Below are 10789 nucleotides of genomic sequence, written 5' to 3' on the forward strand. Positions count from 1 at the left end.
ATAAGTTCCGCAATTTTTTAATATACTTATATTTTTGTATAGTGGGCCCAGACTCCTCATTTTGGCCAAAGGTCCTTTATGATTGGGCTCTTGACTGTCTCTATAATATTGATTTTAGCCAATCCCCAAGAAAACAAATGGTAAATCGGTGATTGAAGAAACAAACACAAAACAAACAAAAAACTGGCACCCAGTATAGCAGTGCTGAGAAGGAAGCGGCTGGTTATTCAGCCCGAGATGGTGTGAGGGGGCTACCTACTGAACAAGCAGGAGTCGCCCAGGTAGAGTGGAAATGAGTGGCAGACTTAGTCTTGAGCGAAGGCAGGAAGTCAGAAGGGGGCTGGGGATTTACAGCGGTGGGTGCGTTCCGGTGGTCGAGGGTGAGGCCGCCGGTGACTGGGAAGTGATTGTTGACGGGCGCTTCAAACGCAGCTCGGAACCACGCCCAGCTGGGCCACTTCCCAGCCTCCTGCCCGGTCCCGGGGCCTAACCTGTTCCGGAGGCAGCTCCGCCCGGAGAGACGGGCGGGCGGCGGGCGGTGACCGGCCGGGGAGAGGAACTCGCCCGCTTGTCCCCGCGGGCGTCACGTGTGGTGCCGACGGCCATGGCGGGAAGCGAACGGCGCAGCGGGACCAGCTCCTCCCCGCCGCCGCCCAGCGACTGGTGCCGCCTGGAAGCGGCCATCTTCAGCGGCTGGAGGGCCTTCTGGCAGTCGGTGGGCAAGGAGAGGGCGGCGCAGAGGGCCCCGGGGAAAGAGGCGGACGAGGCGGCCAGTACCCTGACGCGGCTGCCGGTGAGCGTCTGCCTGGCCCGCGGAGGAGGGTCGCCAGGGCCCGGGGCCTCCTGCGTCAGGCCTGGTCCGCGCAGCCTTTCCCGGTGTCGACCCAAAAAAGTGACCGAGGCAAACATCTCAATCCAAGGCGGTTTACTAAGCCGTAGCTGAGGACCGCGCCTGGGAAAAAGACGAACTGCAGGCAAAGCTGTGGCTGTTTTTCTGAAGGGGAGTTTGGAATCTTGCGCATGTTAAAGGCACACAGAAGAAAAACGGCGGGGGGGACGGTGGGCAGATGAGGCAAAGGGGGCTCACATTCTGGTTAGGCCCAGGGAATCGACATTTGACATAAAATAAGAGGAATGTTAGAAGGGAAAAAGGGAGTGAAGGAAGCATAATTATGTAGATGTCCCTGGGTAGGTGGAAGAATGATTCTGTATGTTTCCATTTTTATTACCTGTAAAGATAAACTTGTAATTCATTATTAATGTGGAATCAAATGGCTTCAGTTTTAGATGCTAGACATAGTTACCGTTTGCATGTCCTTGCTTATGGGAGGTCAGTAAGGAATTTCCTTAACGAATGAATGATCTGTGGGGCCAGTTCTGCACAGGTGCCTGAGGTCTTTACTTCCTTATTTGCATAAGGAGTTGGGGGTGGCCCTGAGATTTTTATTTCTTTTTACACGTGCAACATTGCCACTTAGAAGCCACAATTGTCCAGAAACGTCTTGGCGTTGACCCTTTGTGCCCCACAGCCAACCCAAACATCATAGGGAAGCGGCTTCACAGGGTGCCCTGGTGACCAGCCAGATCACCCTCAGGTTCTCCACCCGTAAAACAGGCACATGGGACTCGGACACCAGAGTGTTCGGTTAAGGAAATGAGACTATTCCTGACTCTGTGGTGTAAAGGAAAATAAAAATCTCAGGACCACCCCTAACTCCTTATTCAAAAGAAAAAGTCAAGCCTGGAGACTGAGTCATGCAACACCCCTTTCCAAATCAATAGCTGTTACTACATTATGCACTAGCCAGATCCCCACAGAAAGGCAAAAGAAGGCCCAGCACAGTGGCTCACACCTGTAATCCTAGCACATTGGGAGGCCAAGGTGGGAGGGTTGCTTGAGGCCAGGAGTTGGAGACCAGCCTGGGTAACATATGGAGACCCTGTTTCTACAAAAAGTAGAAAAATTAGCTGGGCACGGTGGTACACACCTGTAGTCTCAGCTACTCAGGAGGCTGAGGCAGGAAGATCCCTTAAATCCAGGATTTTGAGGTTGCAGTGAGCTTTGATGATGCCACTGTGCTCTAGCCCAGGCGACAGAGTGAGACCCTGTCTCCAAAAAAAATAATTAAACTACCTCAGCTATCTAAGAAGGACTGTCCCCACAAATGATTAATAAGGATATTCTTTGCTGGCCTCCCATAAACAAGGACATGAGTATTGTAGCTGTGAGCTAAAATAAAATCTTAAGCCCCCCAGCTGACTGAATGGACCCCCTCTAGGCCGAGGGGATCCCAGAAAAACCTTAAAGCTGAATTGCTGGCCATGAGGAAAAGGGAAGTCAGACACGCCTAGTTATGCCCTGTCCCTTTTGGAGTTATTCTTTGTTAACAGTAAAATACAAAATCATTAACAGGCCCAAGGCCATGTAAGACAAAGGTGAAACCAGACCTGCAGGTCATCAATTTACTTAATAGATCACTTGAGTCTCTGTATATGTCTGGTAGATTATTTCTGATTAACAGACTTCCTTAACTTAAAACATTCCAAGCCTTTAGACAAAGCTTCATTTCTTTAATCAGTTATAATACAAATCAAAGGGTCTTTAAACCCTTCTATAGTTGTAAGCCCGCCCTCCCCCCCCACCCCCTTTGAGATGTCCTGCATTTTCAGGACAAACCAATGTACGCCTTCCATGTATTATGACTTAATGTGTAATTCCTGTTTCTCTAAAATGTATAAAACCAAACTATAACACAGCCACTGTGAGATCACTTGCTCAAGGCTTCTAGGACATGGTTCTCTGGACCATGGTCACACATATTCAGCTCAGAATAAACCTCTTTAAATTATATTACAGAGTTTGGGGTTTTTTTCCATTACATAACTTTAGGTCTGCAGACTAAATCTAGCTCCTAAAACTAAAATCTGTTCAATTCTACACTGATAATGTTGATTATAAGTTTATCCTCCCAGGTGCAGATCAGAGACAAGGAGATGAATCATTCCTCTGCCTACCCAGAGATATCTGCATAGTCGGTTCTTCCTTTACTTTTCTTTTTCTGTTCAAACATTCACCTTATGTAAAAATGGAGATTTCCTGGACGCTAACTAAAGACTCACAAGAATGTAATAATTTGTCTTACACCTACCTGCCCCTTTTCCTGCATGCCGCCTCCCCTTTAAGGAAATATATAAATACTAAACCTGAAAAATTCTTTGCGAGAAAAAAACAATGACAGATGCATCTGTGGCTTGTGTTTGTCCTGAACGTGCCTGAAGCTGGCTTACTAAACCTTGATTGATTGAGATCCTTGCCTCACTCATTTTGGGTCGTCATTGATTGGCTTGGAAAAGCATTCCAGCATCCATCCGTGTTCCCAGCATCTTTCATCCCAGGATCAATGTGTCAAAACTTGAGGGGTCACCAAATACTCTCCAAGGACATTGTGGCTGTGGCTGTTATCTTACCATATATTTGAAGTTACAAAACTGCCACTCAATTGAAAATAAATGACTAAGTTATAAGTGTCTCGAGTTACAACAAGCCACAAGAATTATACATATCATTTATTGTTGAACTTTCATGTCAGTGAGAAAATGGGGAGAACAGTAATTCTTAGAAACTATTACAATTTTGTGTCTTATTTGGACTATTAGCACATTCCTCTGATGTCCATTTCAAATTGAAAACTGCAGGTTTAGAATGCCTTCAAGATTTTCCGCCTTGCAGAGTTTCTTTGAAACAGTTTAATAGATTATATGGTGGAACTCAGATCACAGATTTACACTCTTTGATTTGATCTAGTGATAAAATAAGAAATTGTCCCACTTTTGTCTTTGATTTAATCTAATGATAAAATCATAAATTTGTCCACTTGATAAAGGTTTTATCTTGAAGAATAAATTATTTCCGTAACTACCTTGTTTAAATAAAGGGTATATAAAAATACCAATGAGGGGAAATTAAAGAAACTGGTTATTTTGCTTGAAAAATATCCTGACAGTGGTTGGTTTTTCAGGAATGTTTCAGTGTGTCAGAAATTAAGTGTTCAGTTATGATTCCTGATGGCAAGTAAATACTAAATTTAACTATTATTAATGATATATTTATTAAAAATACTGACTGTTCAATTGACCTTTAGTTATTTAGTATAATAACTCTTTTTTGATTATGTAATTTATCACCAAATGCAATTTTCCAAGATAAATTATTCATTCCTTTTTCCTGTCTGGTGCTTTTTTCTGTTTCAGATTGATATACAGCTATATATTTTGTCATTTCTTTCACCTCATGACCTATGTCAGTTGGGAAGCACAAATCATTATTGGAATGAAACTGTACGCGATCCAATTCTGTGGAGATATTTTCTGTTGCGGGATTTTCCTTCTTGGTCTTCTGTTGACTGGAAGTCTTTTCCAGATCTAGAAATCTTAAAAAAACCTATATCTGAGGTCACTGATGGTGCCTTTTTTGACTACATGGCAGTGTAAGTATCTAGTTTTATGAATTAAAAAGAAAATATTAAATTTTACTGTATTACTAAGCAATATCCAAGTTAGTTCTGACCCTGCCACTACGTGGGTACGTGGACTTTGTGTCTAATTGTTCTCTTGTCAAAATTGGGGGTTGAGTTAAATGACTTCCTTCATAGGACCCTTTCAGCTTTAACATTTTGTTGTTTCCCTGTGGTACCTAACCAGTATTTGAATAATTATAGGTAGTATAGATGGCAAGAAGTAAAACACTTAGAATTCTGATTATTTTTAGAACACTTGTCATTTTGTTAAATAGTAAATACTTTCCCACATCCAGAAAAGGAATGGCTAGAGATCAGAAAGCAGTTCTTTGGCAGAGAAGAAAACCATTCTCAAAGCTCTGGGAAATGAGATTTTTGTTAGCACCCAAGATCATTGATAGCTTTGAATATCATGTAGGTGAGGGAATTAATGTTATTGAGCAACTGCAGCATATTGGATTCCACAGGGGACACTTTATGTATGTTTTACTTATTTAGTCTTCCATGCAACAAGATTTTATCTTTGCATCATTGATGTAGAATTGAGGTTCATCGAGGGAGGGATAGGGAACCTGTGGCCTTGGGGGCCACATGTGGCCTTCCGGATCCTCGAGTGCAGCCTTTTGACTGAATCAAAATTTTACAGAACAAATAAAGGGATTTTTTCTGTGAAGTTGGATTTAGTTGAGGGTCCACACTTGGGGATCTGGAGGGCCACATGTAATACTTACGCTTTAGGTAAGAATTGTTTGTCTGTAGCTAGATTCAGTAGTGACATACAGGATTTTTTTTTTTTCAAATTTTACTGAAGTTATTCAGAGCTTTACCATATTCTAATACAGATGCCATTATGTCAAGTCTTGTGAGACTACTGGATCAAAATGTACATGATTTGTTATATATAATCTCAACAAATGCCACTCACTTGCTAGGCATTACCTCTGCAGTGCCCCACAGGCAACATTGCATCAAGTGTATGTGATTCTGTGGAGTTTCCCAGGGAATAATAATAATCATCGTATCTACCATTTATGATCATATAAATTATTTCTAATTCTTTGAACCCTAGGTTGTTGTTATTTCTTAAATAATAGTGATGAAGAAACTGAAATTCAGACTATAAGTGGCTTATATAACTAGTTAAAGTGATGAGGCTTAGGCAGGTCTACCTAGCTTCAATGCTAGTTTTTGTCCCTTTGTGAATTACAAGGTCTCTAATAAAAATGATTTTGTTATATTAGTGATTGTCTTAAACAGCTTGACTTATTTAAAGTACTTAATGTTTTATTTTAATTTGAGTAATTTTGTTTTAATTTTTGATAAAATGTATAATTGCTAGTTTAGAGATTTATAGCTATTGAAAGAAACTGAATTATTTCTTTCACAATTCTTAGTTTGCTAGGTTGCTACGAGGAACATTTGAAACTCTCTCTACATTTAACACTTAATGAACTATCATATTTGAGGCTATTAATAGGAGTTCCTAAGAAATTTGGTTATATTTGTGGTCTTAGTAAATTTTTTTTTAACTTCTAGGACATTAAGCTAACTGTGTAGCTTATCTTTAGTTCAGAGTTTCTCAATCTCAACACTATTGACATTTTGGGCCAGATAATTCTTTGTTCTGGGGGCTACTCAGTGCATTACAGGATGTTTAGCAGCATTTCTGGCCTCTACACACTTCCCTTGCTCTCCCTAGTTGTGACAACAAAAATGTTCAGTGGATTAATAAAATATGGTATATTTTACCATATTTATGTATGGAATGGAATACTACTCAATTATAAAAAACAATGGTGATCTAGCACCTCTTATACTTTCCTGGTTAGAGCTTGAGCCCATCCTCTGAAGTGAGGTATCACAAGAATGGAAGAATAGGCACCACAGGTACTTGCCATCAAATTGGCACTGACTGATCAACACTAAGGTACTGACACAGTAGTAATATTCTTTGGGGGTTGGAGGGTTGGGGGTGGGTAAACTCACAACTAATGGACGTGGTGAACATTGTTGGGGTTGGGGGAAGGGCATGCCTCAAATCATGGTTTGCATATGGCAAAGTCGTAACATGGAACCAAAATGTTTGTACCCCCATAATATCCTGAAATAAAAAAAAAAATGTTCAGATATTGCCAAATGTGCCTGGAGGATAGGTGTGTAAACCTCTTCAGGTTGAGAACCATTACTCTATGTAGTAAATTTTGACTATTCAAACAAGTATTCCATAAGAGAATCTAAGTGAAAGATTAGAAAATAAGTAACCACTTCCTGGGGAAGATTTTCTTGGCTTCTGAGTCACTCCCACTCCTAGAGTGCCTGGTGTTTTTCCCTGTCACGGCACTGTTCATACATATTATGGTGGTGTCTGTTCTCCACTGTCCTCCTAGAGGATTGGGACTATATAGTCATTTCATCCATTCTGTCAATAAATTATATATTGTTGAATGAATAACTGGCTAACTGTTTTCTGTGTTAATTTTCTAATTATGACAATTTTATACAGCTATAAAACATGCTGTCCATATACAAGAAGAGCTTCGAAATCCAGCCGTCCTGTGTATGGAGCTGTCACCTCTTTTTTACACTCACTGATCATTCAGAATGAACCACGATTTGCTATGTTTGGACCAGGTTTGGAAGAACTGAATACATCTTTGGTGTTGAGCTTGATGTCTTCCAAGGAACTTTGCCCAATGGCTGGTTTACCTCAGAGACAGATTGATGGTAATTTTCATATTAATTTACAGTACATAATAATTCAAACATTTTGAGTTTGACACTAGTTTTAAAAAGAAAGTAATTTATTTTTTAATTAGTTCTTTGCTGTAATGAAATATGGCACTTTTGGAGGACAGCCTCAAATATAACAGTGCAGTAATGGTTCATTCACATGGACTGAAAAAAAATTAATTTACCTATTATAAGAAGTAAACTTCCTCTTAATTCCTCAAATTTTTGTAATCCAGAGTTTAAGATTATGTGTAAGTAAACTATGTGTTGTCAGGATATTGTATTTGTACAGTGGATATCACATTTACTATATTTTAAAAGAAAGTTATCAGCAAAAAAACATTCAGCATCTATGTGCAAAGTATTTTGATAAATATTGGAATTTCCAAAAAAGAGCTCCTTCCCCTCTTTCTATGAAAGGAAAACCCAACAATGCGTAATTATTTGGCAAGGCAGTATATATAATAAACATACATAAAACTATAGCTTAGCTTATGCTTTACTTATTGAGAGCACCTATTAGATGTTAGTGATGCAGAGATTTAAAACAAACAATGTCAAAAATTTCTTTCTGCCCTGTAGATATTTGGTCTAAGTGAGAACATAGACAAGTATACAGATGATTAGAATATGATGTAATTATCTCCTGGGTAGAAAGGTAAGGGTCAAAGAAGATTCTCTATTGATAATGATGCCTTATATGCATCATTAGGGTGGGTGGTTATAGGCTATCAAAAAAAAGGACAGAGAAAAAGTATTCTAAGCAGTGAGAACTACATTTCTAAAATCACAGAACTCTGGATATGCAGGACACATTCGAAATAGTTCTGTGTGTTTAAAAAGAGTGAAGCTATTTGAAAAGAAACTTATATGCCATGCTTAAGCATTTGAATTTAAGCAGAAGATTGAGGTGATTAGGGTTGCATTTTAGAAAGATTCCTCTGGCTCCTAAATAAAGAATTGATTAGAAGGGGCTAAAGACATGGATACCCAGTAAGAAGCCACTTATAATATTATGATAAAAATATGAAGAAGATCTGTCACTAACCCTCCATTGTTAGTGACAATGAAGAGAAGAGAATGAGTGTTAAGGATATAAAATTGACAGAATGAATATAAATTAGAGGTAATAAGGATGGCTTCAGGTTTCTTACTTGGGTTTCATGTTGTATGATAGAGGATTCAGTAGAATAAGGAATCATTGGAGGAGTAAGAGAAATTTTGGGGAGTGTGGGTAGAGGTGAGATCTGTGTAGGAAGAATGATAGCTATTATTTGGAATGTATTGACTTTGATAACTATGGGAGATCCAAGTAGAGATGCCTACTAAAAGCAATCCACCTGAATGGAAACTCCATGAAGGCAGGAATCTTGGTCAGCTTTATTTTTAATTGTATCTGTGGTGCCAGGCACATAGTAGGCATACTCTAGATACTTGGTGAATGAATTAATGATTTTATGGATTGCTTTTATGCATCCTGATCTTAAGGACAAGATCTGTGCTAGAAATCGATATTTGGAAGTCATATGGAATCCATATGGACTTGAAAGCTTTTGAGGATGGAGAGGAAGATTGTGAGTCAGGTGCTGAAATCTTTAGTTAATGTTTGAGGGAAGGGATTATTAGACAGAGATTTATAAATGCAAGGTCAAGGAAGGGAAGATAGTGCTACAGCTGAATGGTGTGTTTCTCAAATAGGTGGAAGTTTTTTTTAAGAAGGTTGGTGAGTAATGGTTTAGACATGGTATTGGGAGTAAAGAGAACATCAACCCCCCCTCTACTCTGAGGTGTGAAAAATAAGCAACTTTGCTATGTGAGAGTTCTCTGCAAGAGAAGCAGCACCTAGGGGCAGAGGTCATTTTCAGATAAGGCCATTAGATGGAAAGAGTACTTAAAGAAGTTGAGTTTATGGGGAAATTTGCTGATTATGAAAAGGCAATTCCATTTGCTAGAGAGGAGTTGAAGTGATTATTTAAAAACGCTAATTTATGCCTCAAACTCTGCTAAATGAGAGAATATGGGCTTACATCATTGGCAAGGAAGTGCAGAAGAGCATGGACACCATGTTGGACTGAGGTTAGATGAGTTGAGAGGATAATCTCTGGGAGTTAACTGATGAAAACAAAGATCAGAAACACGGTAGATTTGTTGCTATGACCTCTTTGTGGAGAATGTACCAGACCTGGTGGCTAATGGACTAGAGTCACCTGGCCTAGGATGGTTACAGTCCTAGCACCAAGAGTTCTAACACTCTGTACATGTGTTGCCTAGAATGGTGACACGAAATGGTATGGCATGGCTTATTTAAAGAAATGGATTTGATATAATGCAGGAATAAAGAGTACGAAAGGCTAGAATTATCTCTAATTAGGCTTGGGTCCAATTTTCTTAAGTTTTCATTTATTTTGAAGAGCAGTGGCTTTGTAGAGAAGAGACATAATTAGATATACATTATTAAGCAATCTCTTCAGCTGCTGTCAGAAGAAAGGATAGTAGGAGGCAAGAGGATATAGGAGACTGGTTAGAAGTAATGCAGGCTGAGTGTGGTGGCCCACGCCTGGAATCCCAGCACTTTGGAGGGACCAAGGTGGGAGGATCACTTCAGCCCAGAAGTTTGAAACTGGCCTGGGCAACATAGCGAAACACGATCTCTACAAAAATTAAAAAAAAATTAATGTGGTGGTGTGCACCTATAACCTCAGCTACTTGAGAAACTGAGGCAGATGGATCACTTGAACCCAGGAATTCGAGGTAACCTTGAGCTATGATTGGGCCACCGTACTCCAGCCTAGGAGACAGAGCAAGACCCTGTCTTCAAAAAAGAAAAAAAAAAAAAAGTGATTGCAGAAGTCCAGGTGAGCAATGCTGATAATTTGGACTAAAGGGAGTGGGGATGCAGAGAAGTGACCAGATTTAAGAGGATGTTTATATAGCAAGAAGAAGTAGAGCCATGGAAGTCCAGAAGGATTTTCCCAGGAAGCAAGAGGAGAATCAGCCACTGAATATTGACACAGCCAAAGGAGGGACGAGGTTGAGAAAGAAGAACAAATAACAGCGTCGAATGATTCTGATATAAAGTAGTAAGAAGCTAATATTAGCACCTGTTATTTACCAGTCACTCTACTAGGAGTTTTATATATGTGATCTCATTTAATCTTCATAAGAAGCCTAAGAAGAACATATTATTCTATTAATATTTTTGATGTTGAACTGCAGCACACAGATAAATGGCCATAAGTGACAAATTCGGGATTCTAATCCAAGTCTGTCTAATTCCAAATTTCAGTATTTGTAGTTAGTTCTTTAATTTTCTTAGATGCTGTTGGTGACTCCCCATCAATTTAAAAACATCTTTTCAGAGGGCGGAAAAGGGACTTCATTGAATGTATACATGGATTATAAGACAAATGAGAAACATAAAAATATGAAAATGAGTCTTAGTCTTAAGGATAAATAGTAGTACCTACTATGATGCAGCTGCTACTGTTAAAGTTGCTGTTGATAGTGATGATGGTATAAAAAGGACTATTAAAAGCCTAGCA

At 39.6% G+C, this 10789-nt stretch overlaps 1 protein-coding gene across 1 annotated transcript in view; it reads left to right on the top strand.

Moving 5' to 3' along the window:
* Positions 1–570: 570 nt before the first annotated feature.
* FBXO4 (F-box protein 4) overlaps positions 571–10789 on the top strand; it is a 13781-nt gene continuing 3562 nt past the window's right edge. The window contains exons 1-3 of the mRNA XM_012649627.1: positions 571–793; positions 4252–4487; positions 7021–7283. Coding sequence (XP_012505081.1) covers positions 605–793; positions 4252–4487; positions 7021–7283 — 688 coding nt within the window. The 5' untranslated portion in view covers positions 571–604. The remainder of the gene's footprint in view (positions 794–4251; positions 4488–7020; positions 7284–10789) is intronic.

The sequence above is a fragment of the Propithecus coquereli genome, unplaced genomic scaffold (assembly GCF_000956105.1).
Source record: "Propithecus coquereli isolate 6110/MARCELLA unplaced genomic scaffold, Pcoq_1.0 Scaffold110, whole genome shotgun sequence".
In the NCBI taxonomy this organism is placed as follows: domain Eukaryota; kingdom Metazoa; phylum Chordata; class Mammalia; order Primates; family Indriidae; genus Propithecus; species Propithecus coquereli.